This window comes from Gouania willdenowi, chromosome 10, assembly GCF_900634775.1.
Source record: "Gouania willdenowi chromosome 10, fGouWil2.1, whole genome shotgun sequence".
In the NCBI taxonomy this organism is placed as follows: Eukaryota; Metazoa; Chordata; class Actinopteri; order Blenniiformes; family Gobiesocidae; genus Gouania; species Gouania willdenowi.
The window spans coordinates 18,026,702-18,053,604 of NC_041053.1; the positions used below are offsets into that span (position 1 = coordinate 18,026,702).

The 26,903-nt window shown below is 38.1% G+C and overlaps 2 protein-coding genes across 2 annotated transcripts in view; both read left to right on the top strand.

The window, feature by feature from the left end:
• Nucleotides 1–4,742, top strand: part of pdgfrb (platelet-derived growth factor receptor, beta polypeptide) — a 38,308-nt gene extending 33,566 nt beyond the window's left edge. Inside the window, exons 22-23 of the mRNA XM_028459559.1 lie at nucleotides 6–289; nucleotides 1,995–4,742. Of these exons, the coding sequence (XP_028315360.1) occupies nucleotides 6–289; nucleotides 1,995–2,142 (432 nt within the window). The 3' untranslated portion in view covers nucleotides 2,143–4,742. The remainder of the gene's footprint in view (nucleotides 1–5; nucleotides 290–1,994) is intronic.
• A 1,049-nt stretch (nucleotides 4,743–5,791) lies between these two features.
• On the top strand, nucleotides 5,792–25,763 carry csf1ra (colony stimulating factor 1 receptor, a). The gene is made up of 22 exons (XM_028459261.1): nucleotides 5,792–5,875; nucleotides 6,279–6,348; nucleotides 9,736–10,023; nucleotides 10,174–10,461; nucleotides 10,535–10,671; nucleotides 10,746–10,911; nucleotides 10,996–11,197; nucleotides 11,546–11,661; nucleotides 11,796–11,907; nucleotides 12,045–12,244; nucleotides 12,341–12,432; nucleotides 12,502–12,628; nucleotides 12,744–12,848; nucleotides 17,379–17,489; nucleotides 17,580–17,742; nucleotides 17,838–17,920; nucleotides 18,022–18,125; nucleotides 19,155–19,277; nucleotides 19,352–19,463; nucleotides 19,565–19,664; nucleotides 22,745–22,856; nucleotides 24,811–25,763. The coding sequence occupies exons 2-22, from the start codon at nucleotides 6,297–6,299 to the stop codon at nucleotides 24,955–24,957; spliced, it is 2,940 nt and encodes a 979-aa protein (XP_028315062.1). The 5' UTR covers nucleotides 5,792–5,875; nucleotides 6,279–6,296; the 3' UTR covers nucleotides 24,958–25,763.
• Nucleotides 25,764–26,903: the final 1,140 nt, after the last annotated feature.

The following is a 26,903-nucleotide window of genomic DNA, read 5'->3' on the forward strand; positions in this document are numbered from 1 at the left end:
AACAGAGATACAACCAAGTCAGAGACAACTTCCAGAAGAGTGAGCACCCTGCAGTGGCTCGTACCAAACCCAGACTCACCTCACCCTTTCCCGTCACCACCAACTCTACCTTTGGCTCTCGTCCCACTTCCACTCCCTCCTTTCCTCCGGATCCCTATGAGCAGAGCCCGAGAGTCTTCAGGCACGAGGAAGACGATGTCGTAATTACGTACAATGACTACATCATTCCCATCCCTGACCCCAAACCAGAGGAAGATTTCACTGAGGTGCCGTCAGAGAGTCCTGTGAGGTGAGCCTAAGGCACAGTGTGGGACATCTATCTGTTTTAGGAGATGAACACACACACACACACACACACACACACACACACACACACACACACACACACACACACAAGTGGAGCTCAAACACGAGCTGTATCATTCAGACATTCATGTCTCACACTCTGTCAATGAACACTTAGGAATGATACACAATAGATTAGAAAAAAAACCTCCTTTATTTAAACGTGGTTTTAAATTAACATTACGTTGAACCTTAGTAGACGAGCTATAGTGAGTTCACTTTTTAGTATTTGATCGTTGACCCAAAACCAACAACTAATGATGCACTTAAAAAGAGATGTTTGTGTTCCTTTCAGCGACTTCCTTATAATAAAGTTCTGTTTTAATTTCTATATCTGTTACAAGAAAATGGGTTTATCAGATTATTTAACTAAATACAATTAAAGTAGTTTCATAAGGTGAGAATTTATTTTTTAGAGGACAAGATTGTTTAGGTTTTACATTAATTATTTTATGAATTAGTGTTGGCAACAATAACCAATCTTTTTAAATTAAATATCAGTGACTTTATGTGATTTCCTCACATGTTCTGATGCTGTATGTATTCTAAGGTTATGTTTGGACCTTCTTTAATAACTTATGTTCACAGTTCCCTCAAAGTTTAGAAACTTAAAAAAGAAAAAAAACAAACAAATGATCAGTAACAATAAAATAGAAAAAACGTGCTCATACCTTGCATACATGATATAAAACACAAACACATCAGTGTTAGATTTCATTTCTCAACATTCTCATTTCACAGGGATCATTTATTTTTCAAAACACTATTTTTATGACACTTTTAATATGTCAATGTTATGTTGCGGATTGTCCAGGTGATGCTGCTGTATTGTATTGTTTCTATTTTAATTACACACACTTCAACTGCATCCTCTGTTAACTTATAGCTTAACGCTGCAATTATATAAATGTCACAATATTCATTGTGACATTTTTATGTGTTATATTTCCTAAGCGTCCTGTTGTAATAGTTTAGCTGCAAACTAAGATACCATCAGGAATGTCAGGACAATATGGGTCAAAGTCCTATTTTTTTATATAAATATGTTTTTAAATGGCGCAATTAACTTTCAATTCAGTGTTAGACTAATGGTAATGTTTTTTCTTCGCGTTAGGTGTTTGATGCGGTTGAGGCGTTGAAACAGTTCCCATGTGTTGGCATATGATCACAAAGAAAATGAAAATTGTGATTTTGTCCACTGGGATTGTGACAGTTGGGATTTTGTCATGGATTCCCCTTCATGCTATGCCTGTTTAATAAAGAGGGAACAATTTTAAACTTCCTTCTTTAGTAAGTGGGATTTTAATCTTTTTTTAAATTAATTTATTTTGTCAACTGTATCTTTCATGGCTAAGAAAGGACCTACATGATCTTTTTCCTTGGTAGCAAAAACTTCCTCTCATGGCAAGATTTGCATTAGTTTTTTGCTAAATTTTGACTCTCATATAAAAAAAGAAGAAGAAAAAAACAGTTCCTGAACGAATTCCCTTTCAGCCACTAAATATTTGACAGTTTTAAAAATGTTCTATTTTTATGACATATCGGATTTTTGTTTGAGGATGTTTTTTGTTTTTTTTTGTTTTTTTTAAACAAAAATAGAATAGGCATGTGATAGGCCTTCATACGTCTTTCTCTTCCCCCACCATTAGCTCTTTGGCTCTGGAGGAGGAGATGGACACCTTGTCCCAGGACACTGCCGACACCCTCCCAGAGGAGGAGCGACTAGAGGAGACCAGTGAGAGCGACGCCCTGCTGGGCTCCCCTGGAACGCCCGAGGTAGAAGACAGCTTCCTGTAGCCATGCGTACACACACTGAGGAAACGGAGCAGAGCCTGAGGAAAAACATGACTGACAGACAATGTAGCAAAACTGAGACTTTTGATCCCTCAGCTCAGTGAGGTTTTTTTTTTATTTTTATTTTTATAAACACCGTCTTCCAGACAATATTAGTAAGTAGCCACAAGGTACTCACACTTTTATACAATCTAACACGTTAGCTACAACGTGTACTCACATTTCTATGTTAGAAACTTACAAGGCCTTTAAAAAAACATGTTTTTATTAAAATACATTGAACTGTTTACCTGCCTTCACGTATAATGTTTGGTTAAAAAAAAAGGGTCATTTTGGAAGATAAATGTAACAACATAACAAGACTAATTTCTAGCACAGGTGCAGATATTACTATATGTTATTATTTACCTTCAGTACAATCAACCGTGTTATAAATGCTCTGTTTTATGTGCCACAGTGTGTACATTTGTGTAATTCTACTATCTCTGTGAACTATTTTTGTTGTTTTGTGCTAAGATTGCACTTTATTTAGGACCATAAAGGTATTTACAATAATAGACGTGAGGAGTATCCAAGATGGAACTGAAACACCAGTGATAATTATAATTCTGAGGGTGTAAAATATACCAGTGTTACTGTGTACGTTACTACCCAGGCTTGGGGTCAAACACATTTTCCTATAACAGTCATGTTTTCAATTATTCATGTTTAACCACCATTCGGTTAAAATCTCAATTAATGACATTAATTAGCATTATTAAAATATATATTTTTAATAAAATATTGCACTTTATTTAGGACCATAAAGATATTTACAGTAATAAATGTGAGGAATATCCAAGATGGGACTGAAAAAAAAAAGAAATAATTTGTTTGACAGCTAAATCACCAATGTGAATTATAATTCTGATAGTGTAAAATATCAGCGTTATACCAGTGTTACTGTGTACATTACTACCCAGGCTTGGGGTCAAATACATTTTCCAAAAACAGTCACGTTTCCAATTTTTCATGTTCAACCACCATTCAGTGAAAATACAATCAATTTAAAAAAATAAAAATAAATAGTATGAAAGTAAATTACAATGAGGTCATACCTCAATTGAGTTCATTATATTAATTAGCATTACATTACAATTACCAAGCTTGAAATACATTCAATTATATTCATTATTTCCTATAGTGAAACAAACGAACAGATGTAATCTGATAATCATCATAACATTTATGTTTTAAACTAATGGGAAATTGTAAAACTACTCAGATTTTTATCCATGGGATGATATTTTTTTCTCTCTCACAATTTTTCCGATTGCATGATTGTTGGGGCTCAAGCATTCCATTCTATAACCATAATAATGGATGAAAATCCCATCCGTTGGCATCATAGTCAAATACTAAAAAGGTAGAATTTATTCAACTTTGATGTAGCTTCACTCATCTTTATTTTTTCAAATTATTAAAAATGCGTACACATTTAAGATCTCTTTCCAGGCACATCCAAAACCATGAACTTATTAGATTCATGAAACTGTTTAACTTTATAACTGTATGAGACTTTCCCCAATTTCTGTGTCTAACTGACCATTTTAATAGCATTTTGATGTCAATTACAAAGTAAAATACCTGAATGCAATTGCAATTCAATTACAGTTAATATATTGCAAACATATTTTCAATTACAATCATATTTCCTCTGTAATTGTATGAAAATATCCCACCTCAAAGTCTGTTATTAACACCATAACCTCCATTTGTTTAAAGAGAGACAAACTGAGGCAAGCATTAAGATATGAAACCATCCACTCTAACAATAACCAATATAGCATATATATATATATATATATATACTGTATATAGAAAATGAGCCCTAAAACCAGCATGTAGAGCACATGTGTCAAACTCATGGCCCGGGGGCCAAATCTGGCCCTTCATAGCATTCGATTCAGCCCAGTGGAAAAAAGTGAAAGTGACAGAGAAAACATGAATCATTGTGTAAATTACTAAATCATACAGTTGTAAATTGTTGTTGAAAGAACTCTACATTTTTCCAAAATCCTGCAATTTTTCTGAAATTATTCCACAAAATCTCCTCAAGTAAATAACAATTGGTTTAAAAGAATAAATAAATCAAAGGACATTTAAGGATCTGTCACTTATTGCTTAGATATTGTTGATGCATTCCATACTTTGTGTTTAATTTATGACTGGAAGTGCAAACTTTGGCACCTTAATGTTGAAATTGTTCGTTTTCCCTAAAACCTGCGGCCCGCTTGTGATCGAACTGATCTGCATTTGGCTCTTAAAATAAAATGAGTTTGACACCCCTGATGTAGAGAGTAACACTGGCCGTTTAATCAACATCAAACCTAAACACCCTCTAACCCCTGATTTCAAACCAGTAAAGTGTTAATGTTTAATCGACACCAGCGCGTCACATTCTCACACTACAGCGTATCACTGCCTTAACAGAAGACGGACCGAGACGAGAGGCCGTTTTTTCTGCTATGACGACACTTCCAGTCGTCTAATGTATCCGATGCTGTCGTCGTCTAGCTTTTGTAACTCATTGTAAAAATGCACAATATCACTGTATCACATGCTATGGTACCAAAGCTCTTTTTAAGATTTGTATAATTTTTTTGTGTGTTTGTAAATAAATAAATAAATGTGTACTATCGTAGTACTATACTGCTGCTCTGGTGTGTTTTGATTATTCCAGTGAATAAACCATGACATCCTCTGTTTATCCCTTCACAAATGGTGGATGAGTTCTCTCGCCCTCCAGCCGTCGTGTTTAAAAGGCCCATGTTACGCTAAATCTACTTTTTTGTGCTTTAAACATAAAAGTGTTATTTGGGCTTCATACACATGCCCAAAGTGTTTTTTTCATTGATTCCCTCAGTCGTTAGTTAGAGGGTGATTTGATCCTTTCTTACTGCAGGGTGAGCCCAAACACCTCGTTCCAATTTGATGACGAATTTGACGTGGCACTGAGCTGGAGAAGCCACGCCTCCAGGAAGCTCTCTGCAGTGATTGACATGTAAACAGACACGCCCACGAAGGTGAGCATTTCAGCATCCTTCGTGCAGTGCTAAGTATGTATTTTCCCGCCCCCACGCTCTGTCTCGTGTTTATAAAGCAGCATGAGCTCGGCTACAGAGTGGGTGGGAGGAGGGCGGGCCGTCCTCTGACCCTATGTCACCGTGCGGGAAGGAGGAAGTCAGTGTCCCGTCTATAGACACGCCCATTCATGAATATGCATAAGTAGGCCACAAATCAGCCTGTTTGTGTAAAGTTGCTCAGAAAGTGACTTTTCAGAGGCTAAAACTCTGGAAAACAGACGAGTTTGGGAAAATAAACCTCAAATACTGTGTTTTTGGGGTTCTTAGAACAAATGGAGATGGATGAAAAATAGCATGACATGGAACCTTTAAGGACGGATGGAGGTGATTAGTCTCACCTCTGCATGGCTTCCACTTCTGCTCCTTTCTGAAACAAATAGGCCCTGACTCATTCATTTGCCGAGCCTGATCTAGGGACCCGCCTACCGCACGCAAACACAGAAGACTCCACCCTGTTCTGGGAGCTATCATGGATCTGCTGTGTGTCTTCTCTGGTGGAGAGAGAGAGTAAAAAACACAAATTAATAGAAGGATAGAGAGCAGAGCAGGAAAAAGGACACTACACTTTTGACCCGGGGTCGTTTTTTGTGTCCAACTGAAGACATCTGCAGGTAGGTGTAATGATTTAAAGAATAATAATAATATTAATATTATTAATAATAATAATAATAATACCAAAATAATCAACAGACATTTGCAGCTTTACTGCCTGTTGAAATATTTCAAAGTTATGATGAGTTTAGGGTCGATTCTGTTGCCAAATGTCAAGTTTTATTAAAAACAAATGTTCTGACTGCTAAACCTGCTGCTTTGGATATGCTGTTTATGTTGGTCAGAAAAGAGAAGTAAAGGAAGGCATTGACTGCTGTTCCCCTCTGTCTCACACACACACACACACACACACACACACACACACACACACACACACACACACACACACACACACACACACACACACACACACACACACACACACACACACACACACACACACACACACACACACACACACAGGTTGGGTATTGATTCAGGATGCAGTCCTTTCTCACGCTGCTGCTGGGGATTGTGGCTTCAACTGCTGCAGGTAAGTTGTGTCTGTACACAAAATGTGTCACAACCGTTCACATTTTGTTGTCTTTGTCCTTTTAATGAAATAAAACAAGCAGCAAAATGGACAAGTGCGCCAATTATCAAACTACAAAAACTGTGATAAATCATATTTTTTACCTGTTTAATCACTTACATTTTCTAAATGACACAATTTTATATTATATCTGTTTGAATGTTAACACTTTTTTAAGCCCCTTCTTTGAACACACTGATGGTTTGTGTGATCTGTTGTGCAACGCACTGTGTCTGATGAGCGGGACATTTGGGTTTTTTTTTCTTTCCTTAAAAATACCAGTTTTTTTTTCTATTTTTATGTATAATGCTACAAACATGTCAGATATAAAATACCTGTTTTAAATTGTAATTTCACATATTTGGTTAAAAGCGCATCAAATACTATTTTGTCCAATTCAGTGAATCTCTCAGCTTGGTTTTCTGGTAAGTTAGTGTTGAGGTATCATTGGGTCCATAGTGAAGGAGGATCCATGTAGGTCAGATAAACAAAGAATGTCAAGACAGCACATTACCATGAATTATTAGTTATAATCATTTTATCATATTATCTTAAAATAATTCTTCCAACTCTAGAAACAAAAAGGTAATGCCATGCATTCATGCTGCACTTTCATGGCCCAGCAGTTTAGTAATCAATGGTTTAAAGCAGACATAGGCAACTGGCGGCCCGGGGGCCACATGCGGCCCTGAGTCTAATTTTATGCAGCCCTCCAAAGTAAATGTACAAAATGACAGAAATTACAGTAAAAGACAAGAGAAAACAAATCCAAAAATACTCCAATAACACACAAAATTATTACAAAATTGACAACAAAAAAAAAATCACTCAAAAATATGACTCCGCAACAAGTAAGACAACAGATAAACACACAAAATTACTATAAAAATCTATTTGTTCTCTCCTTTATTAATGCTGAGATTGCACATTATTCTAAACGCTAACATGAATGTTGATCATGAGACCCTCCCTTTTTCTTTAGCCAGGCAAAGGCCAGAAGGGAGTAATTTATGCCCCTGAATAAGTAGACAAGAATCATCCGTATGAATAGACATTGCTTCCTTAATCACCTCTGTATTAAAATGGCCTCCATAGTGTTAAATTTAACTTCCGCCACTCTAGAGGCCACTAACAATTGACTCAAGGGAAATCTTGTCCTTGTTACTCAGGTTACCATATCAGTAAACAATGGAAAAGGAAGTGACTGACTAAATAAAAGTTTCATCACGGTGAAATCAACCTGAAATTTTACAAGCTTCTTCAAGCAAATCAATAGTTGCTGGCCTTTTTTTAACCACAGATACACAGTTTTGGTTGAATTTGAGCTTTTTGTTAGTAGCTGTGTTTCCATTACAGATTTTTGCAAAAAAAAAAAAAAAAAAAAAAGCGATATTTAAAAGTGTCGACAAAGTATAATTGCACTTTGAAAGTGTTTTCATTGAAGGTTGTTTTGGGCAGGCGCCTCATAACTCCTGTAAAATCTCATCCCGCGAGACTTTTCTGCAGGAAAATGGATTCTCCGTATTCCTTTGTTGTTTCACGTCTAATATGGCAGCAATCATTTCTAAGTCTTATGCTTACACGTGCCGTGTCATGTTTTCTCAGAGTGGTCATGGTCATGTGATCAGGTCCGTCACGTCATGTGACCATGTACGTCACGTTCTGTGACGTGTATTTGCGGAAATAGTCAACATCAAAACGACTGAAATTCATCCTCATGAAAGCGTAAAAACTTTTTAGCAATATTGCAGGTTTTTTTTTTTCAAAATTCAGGTGTTCCCATCACCAGTTTTTATTGCACTATTTAGATTTTGTGCATTTCCATGGGTCATGGGAATGACAGTGACTAAATATTTATAATCTGCTACAAGATGCTGCACTGAGGAGCTTTGTTCTATTGATAATAATCTGTAGGAAAGCTTCTCCACACCAAGTTATAAAATAATCAAGAAGCTGCCCATGTCCTACGAACTCCCCCCACCACGCTGACAGTGACAGAGTCGTCAGCATACTTTATGATAAAGCTGTCGTTTAGCGACTGAAACAATCATTTGCGTACAGAATCTATAAGACAGCTGATAACTCACAGCCTTGCCTCCGGTGGAGGAGGATAATCGACTAGACAAAGTTTTGTTCACCCTGACTTGCTGTGATCTATTTGTAAGACAATCTAGGACCAACTCACAAGCAGAGCTGTAAAGAGTACTGATATATTATACTGAAGTAGAAGTACTGATACTTGATTGATATTATACTCAAGTGCAAGTAAGTCACATAAAATACTCAAATACAAGTAAAAAGTAGCTCAGTTGAATAGTACTCAAAGTAAACGTTTCTAATTACTTTTGCCCTCAATGTTTATTTTTGGTAATAAACCTTGTCATGGTTCCCTTGCAAACAGTAAACATCTCATGTATAAACTTAAAAAAGAAGAGACCAAATCTTGCGCAATTGGAAGTTAATTTATTTTCCACAAAGGCATCTATATAAAATACAAGGTTTGTCAATATGTACATGTTTTTTAAAAATAAAATAACAGCTCAATTTAATTCAAAATAATAATAAAAAAATGTTTATGTTCTAAGTATAACTTAATTTATGAACTCCAGCATTTAATGCTGTTTTGGCGCTGTGCATTCCGTTAAATCTAACTGGTCGGCTATGATGTGATGCACTTGATTGTTGTTTGGTAATTATATTTTTGTAATTTCACAATGTCCGTTGATCATTTTAAAACAAAAAGTAATGGTTGAATGTAAAATTTTAAGAAATGACCGGTACTTTACTTCTTTTAAAATGTACTAACTAAGTACAAGTAGAATTACTGATTTAGAAATATACTCAAAAAAGTACACGTGCCCATAAAAGCAACTCAATAACAGGAACGTGAATACTTGTGAATCGTTACTTTCACCTCTGCTCTCAAGACATGCCTCGAGTCCAAAGAAATACATTTGTTTGTCTGCTATGACATGAGGCTGAGTCGTGTTAAGAAAAATCAACAAGAAGTCATCAGCAGACAAATACACACGTGGTTACATCCTTTCAAAGGCTTGCAAAACATATACAATAGCTTAATTTAAGTCTGAAATTTATAGATGAATTCTTGTTGAGGCTGTACCACACGTTGTGCTCAATGTCATCCAGAAAAGGCTGAATTGAAGTCAATTGAGCAACGAGAAGTTGAAATAAGAGACATTTTTAGGGCCAAGTCTTCCATCTGTTTCTTTCCTTATAAATGCCTCCAAACTGAATCAGATGCATAAAAATGAACTTAAAACGCCTTAGATTTAAATTAAAAAAAAAGAAATTTGCTGCAAGAAGTATTTTTCACAATTCCATTCACAGCACAATGGAAGCGTCCAGTGATCAAAGTCAACTCGAAGGTGATGCAGAGCTCAGAGGTGGTGGTGGCTGCTGGGACTGTTCTGGATCTGAGTTGTGAGGGTGAGAAGCCTGTGTACTGGCAGACCAGGCTGGCCAAGCACAAACGCTTCATCTCCAAGGGCAGCGGGAACATCCGGACCTTCAAGGTAGAACGTCCCTCTGCTGAGTTCACTGGAACGTACAGCTGTTTCTACGTAGCTGGACCACGATCTCAAGAACGTACCTCCTCTGTGCACGTGTATGTAAAAGGTCAGTTGGAAAAAGGGAAGTCAACTGCTTCTGGTATTTAACTTGATTACATGTGTTAGATATTACTGACAAAAAGCTCACCGTAGCCTACTTGTGTGTGAGTTTTCCTTTTTTTTCAAAAAACTATTCCTACATATGATCTCATTACAGATCCAAATCGTGTGTTCTGGACCAGTAGCACGTCCCTTCGCGTGGTGAGAAAAGAGAGTGAGGACTACCTTCTGCCCTGCCTGCTGACTGACCCATCAGCCACAAACCTGGGCCTGCGCATGGACAATGGCACAGCAGTGCCTCCGGGAATGAACTACACTGTTTACAGGCACCGTGGTATCCTGATCCGCAGCCTTCACCATAGCTTTAATGCCGACTACGTCTGCACAGCCACAGTCAGCGGTGTGGAGAGGACATCCAAGGCCTTCTCCATCAATGTCATTCAGAGTGAGGCCCAAGTCAGCCAAAATGATCCTTGGTTTTGCATTGACACATCAACGATTGACTTTTTGTGTCCCAGAGCTTCGCTTCCCACCTTACGTCTTCTTGGAGACAGACGAATATGTGCGCATCGTCGGGGAAGAACTCAAGATTCCCTGCACAACACACAATCCAAACTTCAACTACAACGTCACCTGGAAATACACCACCAAGTCGGTCCGTGCAAGTTAGTCGATGGATTCTGACTGTGGGGATATCTTCATGTTAATGCATTTTTGTCTTTTCTTCAGAGACCCACCATAGAGGAGAGGGTTCGCTCCAGTGGGGAGAATCGCCTGGACATTAACAGCATCCTGACCATCTCTGCTGTGGACCTCACCGACACAGGAAACCTCACCTGCATCGGTACTAATGAAGCCGGGAGCAACAGTTCAACCACTTACCTGCTAGTTGTGGGTAAGCTACAAATAACAGCCAAACCCAAAGACTATACATGAATAAAAAGAAGCATCATTCAAGTTTGCTTCTCTGCTGTTGCAGATAAGCCCTACATCCGGCTGTCACCCCAGCTATCACCTAAACTCACCTACAAAGGTCTCTCAGTGGAAGTAAATGAGGGAGAAGATCTGGAACTCACTGTGTTCATTGAGGCCTATCCTCAAATCAAAGAGCACAAATGGCACATGCCTATTTCTCCAAGGACATCCACGCAGGAGCAGAAGTTCATCCAATACAACAACAGGTACACAAACAATACCAAAATCCACTAATTTATGTGAGAAAACACTTTTACATTGCCCAAATTTTCCATAATGACTCGTGTACTAGAAGAAGAGGAAGTTACTCTGAAATCTAAACATGCTGTCAGTGCACTTTGTGTAAATTTTAACAGGGAACAACAAGGTCATGAGAGTTTCAATGTCGTGAAATGGCAAAAAGAAAGAGTTGGGTTGTCGTTTCACGATGTTGATCTACACAACCAGATGAAACATTGGAAATTTCTGAATTTAAATAACTCAATGAGTCACTGCTGAGTCTGCAGACATTCCTCTTTTTCTCTGAAGAAAAATCCCTTTTGGTTTGTTGTCAGATACCATGCCATCCTGCAGCTGAGGAGAATGAACGTGCAGGAACAGGGCCAGTACACATTCTATGCTAGAAGTGACTTGACCAATGCATCCATCACATTTCAAGTCCAAATGTATCGTGAGTGGCAGAATCATCAGAATTCAAAACGCTTTTTCAGGATAGTTAATAAAACCTTTAGGTCTATGTGATCTAGTGTGGATTTGTGGTAATCTCCTAAAGTAATGAGTTGTTTTTCACTCTTTGACTGGCAGAAAGACCTGTGGCTGTGGTGAGATGGGAAAATGTAACCACACTTACCTGCACCTCATTTGGTTATCCTGCTCCCAGAATCATCTGGTATCAGTGTCTAGGGATTCGACCCACGTACGTGTAATTCCACAGGGATGAAGCTGCAGTATTTTAAGCTACATTCCTAATGGCAGAACATGGGCCAGATGCTTATGTTTTGATGTGTCTTTGAATGTATCGCTAATTTCTCTTTCTGACTGTGTTCGAGGCAGGTGCAACGAAAACAACACAGGCCTACAGCTGGCCATCCCCCTCCAGGCTCCCACCGTGGAGGTGCAGAGGGAGGAGTATGGGGCGGTGGGAGTGGAGAGCGTGCTCACTGTGGGGCCGTCCAGTCGGAGGATGACGGTGGAGTGTGTGGCCTTCAATGTTGCAGGAGTCAGCAGTGACACGTTTGCCATGGAGGTTTCTGGTGAGGATTATGAATTCCACATGGGAAATAAGATAAGACAAAATGTGAATGTATGTAAGAATAATTATTCATAAATCAAATGTTAATCCATCATAGACACGCTCTTCACTTCCACTCTGACTGGAGCAGCAGGGATTCTGGCCATCCTACTGGTGCTGCTGGTTTTTCTGTTGTATAAATACAAACAGGTGAGATAAATGTGTAAGCATGGTGCAACATTTAGGAGCCCTGTCCTTACTTTCGTTTGCTTCCTTTAGAAACCTCGATATGAGATTCGCTGGAAGATCATTGAAGCTAGAGACGGGAACAACTACACCTTCATCGACCCCACACAGCTTCCCTACAGTGAGAAGTGGGAGTTCCCTCGTGACAAGCTCAAACTGGGTGTGCAACATATTTTTCCAAGTTAACACTGGGGTGGTGGATGTCTTCGTGATTGACTTCTAATTCATAGCATGTTCCCTATAATCATGGACTGTATGGTTTGTCCAACTAACAGGAAAGATCCTTGGAGCGGGTGCATTTGGAAAAGTTGTTGAAGCCACAGCCTACGGTCTGGATAAAGAAGATAACGCCCTGCGTGTGGCTGTGAAAATGTTAAAAGGTTAGTTTTTATAATTCCTTCCTTCATCCTCTATACCTACTTATCCTGGCATTTAGGGTGCTGTAGCCCATCCAAGCTTACAGTACCTACCATGTAATGTAAGGTACAGCCAGGGGTGGACTGGGACAAAAATTCAGCCCTGGCATTTTCGGTTCAGACCAGTCCACTACATTATCAGCGACACCATCTAGAAGCTGTTAAGTCAGTAATACTCAACACGCAGAATGCAGGCATAGCATTCTTGGAACTAGTCCTTGTTTATTGCTGCGTTTACACCAAACGCGGTTTCTGCGGGACCGTTCGCGTCTGCCGCGCGAAACCTTCCGCAGGATTCACAGGATCAAAAAATGTTTCCCTATTTGCTTCATATTCGCGTCTGAAGCGAAGCTCCGCCCACCAGACTCCCAAAAGGCGACAACCAGGCTCTGTTTGTTTCCACCATCAACTATGGAGGACCCCCGTCAATTCACTGCTCCTTACCCTCGGAAGGGGAAGAAACGTCGGCTTTCCTGGCTTCACCAGGTGAACCAGTGCCACATCCAACTCGGTGAGCTTCACTACCTGCTTCAGGAGCTACACCTGGATGATGAGTGCTTCCAGCGGTACCTGTGGATGACCAGCGCCCAATTCGATGACCTACTGGGTCGGATTGGCCCACGGATGTCCCGGCAGGATACCAACTACCGGAGCTCCATCTCTGCAGCCGAACGACTGTCTGTCTGTCTCCGGTAAGTTTCATAAGCAACTGAAGATGCCATGATTCATCAGACACATCTCTCAAATACACAATAAAGATAGATACTATATTAATCCCAAGGGAATTTAAAAAGCAGAATTATTAAAATTATTGTTTTCTTGAGATACCTATTCTGGGAGATGAGGCCTGCTTTATTATCGTCTTTATCATAAATATATTACTATTAAAATAAAAGTTAATTATAATAAATTATTTACTATTGTTATATTTGTCCTCTGGAAACCTATTCTGGAAGATGAGGCTTGTTTCATTAATATTTATTGTTTTTAACTCTTATTAATAAATCATTATTTATTTACTACTGTTAATTGTCATCTGGCAACACATTCTGGGAGATAAGGCCTGTTCTCTCTCTAATCTCTCCACCTTTTATGCACACGTACACACACCCATATTATATATATCTGATTATCAATGATCTGAGCTTTTCTATGTTGTTCACTGTGCAGGTATCTGGCCACAGGTGACTCCTTCAGGACCACAGCTAACAGCTATGGACGAGAGGTCTTCACATCGTACTTGTCTGCAGGAGCTGTTCCATGGCTAGACATATTGCACCAGCACACCCAAAACGACTATTTTAAGAGCCAACCACCTACCTCTATAGAGCAAACTTCCTACTGTATTAACATGTGTATAATAAATATGGAAGAATCGGGAGAGAAACGTCTGTCAGCTTCATTTTTAACCAGAAAGAAATAATCCAAGAAACCTCACCTCTGAAATTAATTTAAGGCATTAAAGGTCTCACAGAGAATCAACATGAGGAAACTATATATTCTTGTATGAACAAAATATGTAACCTTGACGTGGTGTACACATTGCTGTTAAGATGCATTTAAAAAGAAAGCAAAAGTACGCTTCAAAATGTGTTTTTAATCAACAATTCTGAAAGAACACCATGAACATTAACATAATACCTCAAATTTAAACAAACTATTTACTTCAATATTATAATACTTACATAATAAACAAACTAGTATAAACAACTATTCACAATGTGGTTCCTGCCATGCAAAGAGTGCCGCCCACCCCAGCCCAATCAAAAACCTCATTAAAATTTTCCAAATTTAACGTTCCCTAAATTCTGGTGGCACTCTTTGCAGGGTAGGAAGCAGGTCTCTCAAAAACATCTCATCCTCAGTCAGAGCTGGTGGTGAGGAGGAGGTCTCCTGAAGGTCTGTAGGATAAGCTGCTCCACCTCTCTTGGAGAGCCTTGGCTGGGCCTCTTCTTTGCTCTTTTTCCTTAAAAATAAACAAACACCACATTATATATATAAATAGCTTATCAAGTCACTGTTACTTAAGATCATAGATATATTTTAATTAAACATTAAATGACGTAATGATCAACATTGTCATCACTGATATACCAAGCATTTATAGATACATTTTATTTATAACAGAATGCAAAACAACTTCTGTCATGTTCATATCAGATGGTTTGGCTGCACTTGTTTCTGCAGGAGATGCTGCTGCAGCACCATCAGCATCTTCTCCTGCTCCCTGAGCACCATCTGTTCCCCCTCCCTGTCCTTCTCCATCACTCATCTGATTGTTTACCTCTGAGTGACAGCAAACAATATTTAACACATTACTACACATTTTAAATCATTATACTAGATTTAGATCCCCCACTAGAAGAAGCCCTGTGATGCATAAAGGCCTGAATATTAACCTGGTATAAATTTCTATATGTCTGCACTGATAAACAAACCTCCAGTCTCTGATGGTTGACCATACTTTGGAGTCCTGTCTTCCTCAACCCCCTGGGCCATGTTGCTGCTCGTCTCTCGCGGTGAAACAAAGGACATGACAATAGGGCATTTCCACCGTTTGGAAATAGCTGGTGTTAGCGGCTAATGTTATCATTAGCTAATGCTATCCTCGCTCACTGCCGACTTTCAAAGATGAAAACTACAGAGAGAACATTTACCTGCTGCTCCACCTCCTCGCTGATTCTCCTCCACGCCAAATCCTTCCTGGTCCTGGTTAAAATAACAGGCCGTGTCATACAGCTCCCGGTGGTCACACACCGCTACGATTAGCCTAAACAGTCCGCGCCGCCCCACCGGCTAATAATTCGCCTCCCAGCGCGTCTAAACCATTGACTTTGCATGTAATCTGTTCACTTGTGCCGCAGAAACCGCGTTTGGTGTAAACGCGGTGTAAACGCAGCATAACAACCAAAAAACCATAATCCAACAGGTTACAAGGAAGCAAGGAACAAATACAGCAGGACATGAGGAGGGTAGACATTACAATCAACCAGCAAACATTTAATGTTCAAGCACTAAATAGTGGAGGAGGCCTGATTGGGAACTGGCCACACCTGGGAGGAAACATGAGGGAGCTAATCAGTCACAAACCAAGCACACAGACATCACTGGGGGGTGGAGCCACAAGCAGGAATCCCTGGAAACACAGAGACAAGAGTTAACACAAGAAAACATACTCGGAAATAGAATAACCAAAGACTCACAGAAAAACTAAAAGACCACAAGGGTTAAACACAAACTAAACTAAACAGAACCTAACATGTTTGCCAATAAATATCCTTTTTTTCATATTTTTTGTCCATTTTTGCAAGTTCTTTTTAATACTTTTATCCATTTTTTGTCCTTTAATTTTTTGGCCACTTTTCATCCAAATAAGCTAACTTTTGCTTAATAACTTATTATTGCCTTTTTTTCAAGACATTTTGCCTCTTTTTTGTTCCACATTTTGCCCTTTTTCACTATTGTTTGCCACATTTTGTCCATTTAAGCTACCCTTTGCCATTATATAGCACCTGATTCCTCTTTATTTGCCCAGTTTTTGGCCACTCTTGACTGCTTTTCGCCCATTTTACTCACTTTTCAGTCATTTCTTGTTTCGTTTTTTTCCACTTTTGGACCATTTTTGGCTACCTGTTACCATGTCTGCTTACACTCGCTCATCAAAAAAAAAAAGTAGCGGACCGGACGTCCCACTTCCGGTCGACGGCCCACTGGGACGACGCCAGGTATGCCAGATGGCCAGTCCACCCCTGGTTACAGTCTAGAACCAACACCAGTCTATCAGAGGCAACACCCAGAAAGACAAGAGGCACACACCCCTTAGCTTTTATGATCATATTTATGGCAATTATTATATTAATCATCATATCATGAAATGTGTGTTCATGTGTACAATTTTGCATGTGTTTATACACAATGACTACATTATATCGTTGTACTTTTGAACAGGGACGTTGCTTTTTTGCTGAGTCATGTTAGATTAGATTACCCGCAGTACAGACAGATTGTGCTGTATTCACAGTGCCAGCAAAAAAACAGTTTCTGCTCAAGGTCTCATACCAAAGTTCTGATAAGCAGAGCTCTGTAACAGTGATTCACCATCTAACTCCTTCCTCCCTTCACACCCTCCTTCCCTCTCATCTTTGGGTGGGCTCTTCCTATCTGTAAAAGTTGGTGCTCAGAAAACTTTCTGTTAGTTACATGTCTCCTTCCCTGCAGGGAAGATGCCCTTTTTGTACTTCTTTTCATTTACTGTATAATAAATCCTTTTTTTTTATAAAAATCATTATGCTCTCGTCTGGACCCCATCATTCAACCAGAGCACAAATCATGTTTCCAAACGAGGACAATCGTAAATTTGCCATGACACCATTTAGTTAAAATACGTGTTTTTGGACTGTTTGGTGGAAACTTGATTAGCTGCTCCCATCTACACAGGCAAAAGTGTTTGTTTCTTATGGATAAAGCCTCTCTGATAATAGTTTGGTTTTGTAGCCAGTGCCCATTCAGATGAGAGGGAGGCTTTAATGTCTGAACTGAAGATCATGAGTCATCTGGGACACCACAAGAACATTGTCAACCTACTGGGAGCCTGCACTTATGGAGGTCAGACATCATGCTATTGTTTGATGATGATATTGATGACAATGAAGTTTGGAGTCTTTTGAATCACTTGTTTCTGTGTTTCCCCATCAGGACCAGTGCTTGTGATCACTGAATACTGCAGCCTCGGCGATCTCCTCAACTTCCTCCGTCACAAGGCCGAAACCTTTGAAAACTTTGTTATGAACATTCCTGAAATGACGGAGGTTCCCAGTGACTACAAGAACATTTTCTCTCAGAAGCAGTTCATTAGAAGGTACCTGATGACACACATAGAAACACATGTATTTCCTTTAGTGATTCTTCCAGTCCATGCTAATGCCTACCTTCATGCTTCTCCTCTCCTCATAGTGACAGTGGGATCTCCAGTTCATCTTCCAGCAGTTACTTAGAGATGAGACCCAGCCAGCTGCCTACCATGAAAACAATAGAGGGTGAATTTATCTGTGGACTCATTAAAGCAGTGTCTCTTGGTGAATAAGGACGAGTCTTGTCTTTTCCCCAACTTAAAATACAATTTTGATTTTTTGCCCAGACTGTGCATGTGAAGAGACAGGTGACTGGCCGCTGGACATGGATGACCTGCTTAAGTTTTCTTTTCAAGTAGCTCAAGGGCTAGACTTCTTGGCAACAAAAAACGTGAGTGATTTTATTAATTAAAGTGATCTAAGACTGAGATTGTACACAAAGACAACTGCTGTGTGTATCTTGGAAGCCAAACCCAGGGTAGAGTTTGATTGGTCTCACTGTGCTCCTCTCGAACATGATTCTACACCTAAGGCGCCGGTCTAGGCTGTTCGACTTAATGGTCTTATATCCTAATTAGAAATCATAGTCTAATCAGTTTAAAACCTAATATTCATCTCACATGTTCAACACAGTTATTCTTCTTTGTAAATACTTTAAAGAGTAACGAAACCCCTGCTTTCTCCTGACCTGCCACGTGGAGGGAAATTCAAAAAATGCCTTGATTATGGGCGTGGCTCCTGGAGCAGTGAAGACACGCCCAGTCTATACTATAAAATCTCCAATGAACAATCAATGCTATGCAAACTAGCTACTCATAACTCAATATACCTCTATTCATTCTTCTTTCAATTCAACCTACTCACCACAGATTGTAGAGCCCACGGGTGGTAGTTTTTATAAAAGGGGCGGGGCTAACAGTGCTTGGTTGTGATGCAAGATGGTCCCAAAAAATCACATGATCTTGTTCTCCGCCAATAGCAAAAATAATTGTAATAGCCAAGTTTCAACCCATAGAGGACAGTCACGCTGACATTTTACAATAAAATATGCCACTACTAACCCTAACACTACTACTTTTTGGGGTTTAGTTACTCTTTAATGATGAAATATGTGAAGTTTATGGAAAGCTAAAACCTACATTAGCTTGAAGCTTTAAAACATTAACAATGTCTTCATTAGCTTCTTATTTAGGGCAGTTTATTCAATGTTGTCGTGGAAATCTTCACAGTAAAAGAAAGACACAGAATTCCATTTTAGAATTGTGATGGTTTTGTTTGTGTTGATTTTGATTTATGCTACTCCTCATTGCTGTTTAACTTTCCAGATCTTTCATACCACAATGAGAAGAAAAGGACATCATTCACTAATCTGGTTTTGACAAGCGAAACATTGATAGGGTGTGTTTGTGTGTGCGTGTAGTGTATTCACAGAGACGTTGCTGCCAGGAACGTCCTCTTGACCAATCACAGAGAAGCAAAGATTTGTGACTTTGGCTTGGCGAGGGACATCATGAATGACTCCAACTATGTGGTGAAGGGCAATGTAAGCAGATGCCAATAAAAATGAGGTCACTGATCAATGTAAAGTCTGTAATTACTTCTACCCTTTGTGTTAAGGCCCGTCTGCCAGTGAAGTGGATGGCTCCAGAGAGCATCTTTGATTGTATCTACACAGTTCAGAGTGACGTTTGGTCCTACGGGATCCTCCTGTGGGAAATATTCTCTTTGGGTAGGATTTCTTTGGCATGATGTCTACATTTCGAGACACTTGTTCGAAAGTTTTTTTTTTTGTTTTTTTGGCAAACCATGCATTGTGTTGATCTCTATTAGGGAAAAGCCCCTACCCCAGCATGGCTGTTGACTCCAGGTTCTACAAGATGTTGAAACATGGCTACCAGATGGCACAACCAGACTTTGCTCCACCTAAGATGTAAGTACACTGTCTGCTAATCTGATAATTGTTTTTTGCACAAATATTCACCCTGCCACTTTTTTTTACTTTTGTATTTGGATCATTCGATTGTAATTCTTCATTTGATGTCATCTAATCATCAGCTGAGATTTACTAGGGCAGGGGTCTGCAACCTTTACTCTCCAAGGAGCCATTTTGCCTAATCTCGTCTGGATTAAAGTCCTTCTCAAAGACAATACAGCGTATACATTTCTATACAGTTAAAATAATATCAAATCATTTTACGAGTTAATGTTTTTGAAGGGCTACAAAAAATAACTTGAAATTGATAACACATGATCATGTTGGTCAACACATGCTAACTGCTAATTTCTTGCAATATATCAAGCATGCACATTAAGCCGGCATGTTGGCATTTAAATAAATCTTTCCCCACACAAATAAAATATCTGTTTTGTTCCAAAATACTCTTTGTAAACTTTGAAAGTTAATGGTCTGTAGAGGTTGCAGTACAATGTGATTTATTTTTAGGTTAACCAATTGTTTTCTCATAATCTTTTTTGAAGGTAATGCCATTAATCATCAATCCCCTTTGTATTGATGATTAATGGCATTTAAAGCTACAAGGAGCCACTGCAAAAGAGTCAAAGAGCCACATGAGGCTCCAGAGCCGCAGGTTGCAGACCCCTGTACTAGGGGATCAAGTGACTATCAGCAGTGTTTTTTGTTTTTTTTTATAGTGGTGCTAATCACAATAGCTTCAGTAAATATTTCATAGTAATTCAGTTTTACTGTGACTACAAACATTAGTAATGCAGTACTTATGCTCGTGATCTCTCCAACATTGTTACAAATCTAGTAATGGGATCATATTTTAGAAAATCTCTACATGACAACCTTTCACTCAGCTGAATAAATATCTAGATATCTTTTTTCAGTATGCAGCTCATTAAACAGCTGCTGTAATTGACTCATGAAGTTAACCAACACTGAAAAACTAAATATTTTGACCAATTAATTACATTTTTTCTATTCTTAACACCTACATGAGTTCAGTTGTTTGACATTAACTCAATAATTTACATAAACACAATTGATTTAATTGCCATGGACCTACCCTTAGCAAAAATTAGTAAACTTGAAGTTCATTTTATTAGCTATGCTTGAGTATAAGTATACCAAGTATATTATGGACCATGTACTTGTTGCGTACTAAAAAGTATAATTATAAATAAGTACTAATTTAATACTTCTTCGGACTAAATTGGAACCTTTTGAGTTTATAAAAGTATACTTTAAGTATACTTTATAAGGTCATTTTAAGTTTACAAAAGTACACTTTCAAGTATACAAGTATACTCATCTATATACTACTAGTGTACTAAGTCATACTTCTAGTCCACGTTTTAGTTTATTAAAGTATACTTAGAGTATACTTTTATGAACTAAGAATAAGTATGAGGTTTAGTATTAAAGTCTAAGTATTAATGTAGACTATTCTTTATGCTCTTCAGTATGATCTAAGTATACTTCACTATGCTGTTCTTAAGTATATAAAATATAGTATTTAAAAAGTAAACTTCAAGTATACTGCCTCAGTTTTAGTATAAAATAAGTATAATTGTAGTACACTTGAATAAACTACTTTTTATAAGGGTAATCATTGAATTGTTCTCAAATCAATGTTTCCCACTAATCCAATTTAAGATGAAGGCACGTCAACTTCAAGTTTTCAGTTTTTCAAACACAATAATATTTATAACCCCAAAAGTGAATTACTGCTATTTTCTAACCTGATAGCATAGTTCAATGAAAACGACTTAGAGTAGTAACATTAAAATACAATTTTAGTTTGTTTGATAACTAGCACAGCATCATGGGAAACCTAATAAATGCAGGTTCATTTAACTGAGAAAAGCAGGTTGTTTGCTGCCTTAGCTAAAGCAGAAATCTGAATGAAACAGAACTTTGAGTTTCTTCAACTACTGCTATAAATACAATTTTTAGAGTGCATAAAGCTACTCCTTGATTTCTATTTGCATATACTCCAAGCATCACTAACAAAACCCTAAATTAACAAGCCAAAATTTAAATTCAGTATCGCCAAACTTTTAATTTAACAGACCAAAGTCTAATAATCATCAAGCAAAAACCAAATTCAACAAGCCCAAACTTTAAATTCAACATATTCAATTCAATCCAATTCAACTTTATTTATATAGCGCAAAATACAACAAAGTTATCTCAAAGTGCTGAACAAAATATAAAGTCCATAGTAAGAAAGAAAGAACCCAACAAGATCCACATGAACAAGCATTTAGCGACAGTGGGAAGAAAACACTCCCTCTCCCTAAATCTAAACTATGAACTTAAATTGTCCAAACTCTAACTACAACAAGCCCAAACATTAAATTAACAATCCTAATAAAGCCAAAAATCAACAAACCCAACCTTTAAATTTAATAAGCCCTAACTCTGAAATCAAGTTCTCTAAACTAACTTTCAAAAGCCCAAAATCTAAAATCACAAGCCTAAACCCTAAATGAACAAAGGCCAAACTTTAAAATCCTAAAGGCCCATAGACTTATTTCAACCAGTCCACATTTTAATTTGAACAAGCTCAAACTCTAGATTTACTTCACCTAAAATCAAAATTCAACTAATCCCAACAATAAAATCTAAAACATTCCAAAATGGGAAAACAAAGCCTTTTTTCCTTAACATCTCAGATAGCGCTGACATCTGTGTTGGACTGATTAATCGTGGAAGTCACACCACAGAAAAACTGTGCTGGGGAAGGGACTGAATGTGAGTCAGGGTGCAATCATCAGTTGTTGTGAGTCAGGCCTCATTTCTGCCTGTTAGCCACATGATCTGAAAGTCAGGAAGCCATGGAACTGTTTTTTCACGGTGGCCAAATGGAACTGGAGGAACAGGGTCTGTTGATGAATGAGTCTCTCTGATCAAACTGCGTCACTGCCTCCGATGGACTTTTTTTTTTTGTAACACACAACAGCAAAACAAGACGTTTTGATGTAAAGTCTTTAAAAAGAAGCTTGTAAACTCATCATCTAAACAGATTTTAACTTCTGTTGTAGTTACATGATAATGAAGATGTGTTGGAACCTCGAACCCACCATGCGTCCAACATTTAGCGCTATCTGTGAGATGATAGAAAGGCTTATTGGAGAACAACCTGAAGAGAAACCGGTGAGTGTATGCAAAACCCAAATAAAGATCACCATATGTGATGCTGCATGTATGTATTTTTGCTGAAGGCCCAACCACAGGATTGGTAGATTAGCCATTGCATTGAGCTGTTATAACTCAGAGGTCGGCAATTTTTATCAGTCAAAGAGCCGTTTGGACCTGTTTCCACACAGAAACAAAAGCATTAGCAGCCATCAACCCTTTTGACTAATTGAAAATTAAAAATCAATTAAATTAATTGAATTTTAATTTTGAAAATTCATATATAAAACAAAGGTTACAGAAGGAAAACAATACAAAGTTGCCACTCAAAAGGAGAAGGTGGAAGTTCAAAGAACTTGTAAAAAATCCTACCCCTCTTTCTTCATTTTATAGTGCTGTATTTACACAATTCATATCCACAAAACAAAAACAAAAAACTCAAAAAACAAACAAACAAACAAAAATATTTAGAAGCACAACACATAAATATATTATTGTTTGTGGTCTTTACAAAATAAAATATATAAAAGGAAACTGGAGAACTAGAGTATAATGTATTGCCTTCATGTTGTACATCAACAAACTACAGTGTGTTGCATTAATGAAATGAGTTAACGGCTACAGAGAAAACAAATTTACATTTGTGCATGGAACAAAAATATTTTAAACTCCGAGAAGAAAGACGCTGGGTTGAAGGTTCATCTTTAATTAAAATTTGTCTTGTAATTAAGGACAAAAAGGACGGCGGGTGTCACACGTTGGCAATTGTGACGCACATGATGAGCGACAAAAATTCAACACATTATTGGATACTCTTACAATGTTCACATTACATTTTAAAAACAAATTCAATAAAATAAGATAAATTCGAACGCATTTATTTTTAAAAAAAATCAGTGGCTCAACTCTGTGCTTTCTAAATCGCTGAGCAAAAATTCATGGATTTGAACTTTTCTTCAAAAGTTTATGACAAAAAGCAGTCTAAGCTCTTTCATAGGGTATGACCAGGATAATCCAAAAAAGGTGGTTGAAAGAGGTTTTTGAAAGTGTTCAAATCCTACACAATATAGATTCCTTTTCATGTTAAAATCTGATTTCCCCTTGATGAATAAATACACACACTTGATTTTCTTTCCCACAAAGCCACAGGGAGCCAAAGAAGAGAGATAAAAGAGCCACATGTGGCTCCAGAGCCATGGGTTGCAGACCAATGATGTGTTCCAGTCAAATTGGATCAATTCAAAAGTTTTATCTCTATAAATTAATTTAACTTAGCCAGTGATAAGCAGTATACAACTACACGTTATTGTCAAAATAATGCAGAAATGCATATTTCTATTAGGCGTGCAGATACCAAAGAAAAGAGTGTGATGAGCATTCATGATACAGTCAACGTTTAACACAAAATGAGGGTTAAAAAGCTATGTTGCCAAATCATTGGAATAAACTAGATTGAACATGAGCAACTGGCAGCCACATGTGGTCCCCAGACTGATTTAATGAGTAAATGACTCCAAAAACATACAAATATACAGAAGAAAAAAAACCCACCATATGATAAGAAAAAAAACATTATACAATTAAAATATTGATAATATATCCAAAAACACACAAAGATGACAACAAAAATTACAGACAAATATGCAAAACAACAAAAATAAATTTAAAAAGTACAGAAATACACAAAATGACAACAAAATGCACAAAAGCCTTTGTTCTTTCCTGTAGTAATGCTCTGATTGGTTATTATTTCAAATGCTGACATGAATGTTGATCATGTGGCCCTCAGATCAGCCAATCACATTTACGTGGCCCCTGCTGTGAGTGATAAAAGTTGCGTACCTCTGAAGTAGATCATGTGTGATTTTTGTAAACCTGACTGACGAATGTTGGACACTTCTCACCCATAACCAGATTAAAAATGTGGTTTTCATGGCCTAAACGTCAGCACGTTAACGATGCTCCTCCACAGCTAATCTACCAGAACGTGCAGCAGCTGGTGGCAGAAGGTGAAGTGTGTGACGAGCCCAAATGCTGCACCGGCCCCTGTGATCAGTCTTGTGACCATGAGGAAGAGGAGCAGCCTCTGATGAAGACCAACAACTACCAGTTTTGTTAAATCTCCCCCTCCCACTAGACCCCAAACCAGTCCAGTAAAATTGAGCAATCAGCAGCAGCAGCAGCAGCCCGAGGGGCCACAGCTGCACAGCCTGGTCCAAGAGTTGCTTTCTCAGCTATTTCTGCTCCCCAGACAGACAGACAGACAGACAGACAGACAGACACACGCAGCTAGAGTGAACTTATGACTCGTCTCTTTGCAGACCATGACAAGAAATTGCCACGTCTGACTCTGCGTGCAGACATGAAAGGAGGAAACATGTAAAGGAACTACACAGAGCATCTAAACCTTACGTTAAGATCACATCCGCCTCATCTTTGCCATGGCGATTTACAAATTCCCTCATACATACTGTCTCGTGAGATTTTGTGATCAATTTTTTATTTGGCCTATTTTGTTTTATGTTACAAGGGCAGAGGAGAAAAATAAATAAAACATCCTGGTGAGTAGTATGGAAAGATATGACAAGTAATAAAAGAGAGAGAACGAAAGAGAAAAAATAATAACAATAAAATAATAAATAAATATACATATCTATATACAGTGTTGGCTTGTAAGTGAACACGTGTATTCAGAAAACGTATTTAGAACACTCATTCAGGGCAATTGCATTCAGGTAGAGTTACTCTTTCGTTTGAGTGCATTCAGAATACAGCCACTTTCTCGATATCAAAGGAACACATCAAAGCACTCAGTCATCAAATTTCAGTTTCAAAACCGTAACATCAAAAAAGAAAAAAAAAAAGCCCTGCCATTTTATGTCCAGACCAGCCCACTAAATTATCAGTGACACCATGTAGAAGCTGTTAAAAGTCAGTGATGCTCAACATGTGGCTCTTTATGTCTGAATTTGAATTATTTTTCCCCCTGAAAACCTTAAAAGGGGGAACTTTTTTAACCCCTTTTTACCATTTTTCTTTGGTCATTTTGTTACTTCTTTTGTCACATTTTTGCGCCTTTTCAAAACTTTATCTACCGTTTTCCACTAAATATCCTTTTTTTTTTCCTATTTGTTGTCTATTTTTGCAAGTTCTTTTAGACACTTTTATCCAATTTTGGTCATTTCTATAATTTTTTTGACTACTTTTTTTCCCAATAAGATAACTTCTGCCCAATAAATACAACTTCTTTTCTTTTTTTCTGACATTTTGCATCTTTTTGTTCCACATTTTTGCCATTTTTAACTATTGTTTGACACATTTTGCCCATTTAAGCTACCTTTTGCATTTACACACCACCTTGTTCCTCTTTAATTGTCCATTTTTTGGCTACTCTTGACTGCTTTTGTCCCACTTTGGCCAACTTTTTCTGCCACTTTTGGACCATTTTTGGCCACGTGTTAATATGTCTGCCTCCACATGCTCGTCAAAATAACCCAAAAGAAACACGTAGCGGACCGGCCCACTTTGGGTCAACGACCCACTGGGGCGATGGCCGTTATGCCAGATGGCCAGTCCACCTCTGGTCTCAGATCAAACTCCTTTCAGACTATGTGTTTTTGTAACTTCCTGATCGACCTAATTCCAGGCTTCAATTATAAATGTTTTTTTCTTTAAACAGGCCAGAGAAGTCAAAGAATGACTGCATTGTTGTCCTATTTTAGCTTCGGTCACAGCTTGAAGAAGCTGTCAGTCGGGAGCAACATGTGATTGTTCCACTTATGATTGAATTAAAGCCCCAGTGAGATTGGGAGCAGGGAAAATGTGTGTGGAACCATTTGGGCTCAGGTTTTGATAATGTGAAAGTCTGTGTTGAGTGTTTCGTTTCAATGTAAACTTCTGCATGGAGCCGTTATAGCTACACTGCCAACATTATGATGATTTTGAAATTCCATGTAAGCTGTAAATGTACAAAAAAAAAAAAAAAAAAAAAAAAAAAAAAATACACATTTAGTGAAATCTCATTTTGTACATATGGCATAAAAGAAGGGTTTTCTCTATTTTAGT

Coding starts and splice junctions, on each gene's coding strand:
- csf1ra (XM_028459261.1), top strand. CDS start 6,297: ATGCAGTCCTTTCTCACGCTGCTGCTGGGGATTGTGGCTTCAACTGCT. Junction 10,672..10,745: donor GGAAATACACCACCAAGTCG/GTCCGTGCAAGT, acceptor TCTTTTCTTCAG/AGACCCACCATAGAGGAGAG. Junction 17,490..17,579: donor GGGAGCCTGCACTTATGGAG/GTCAGACATCAT, acceptor TTTCCCCATCAG/GACCAGTGCTTGTGATCACT.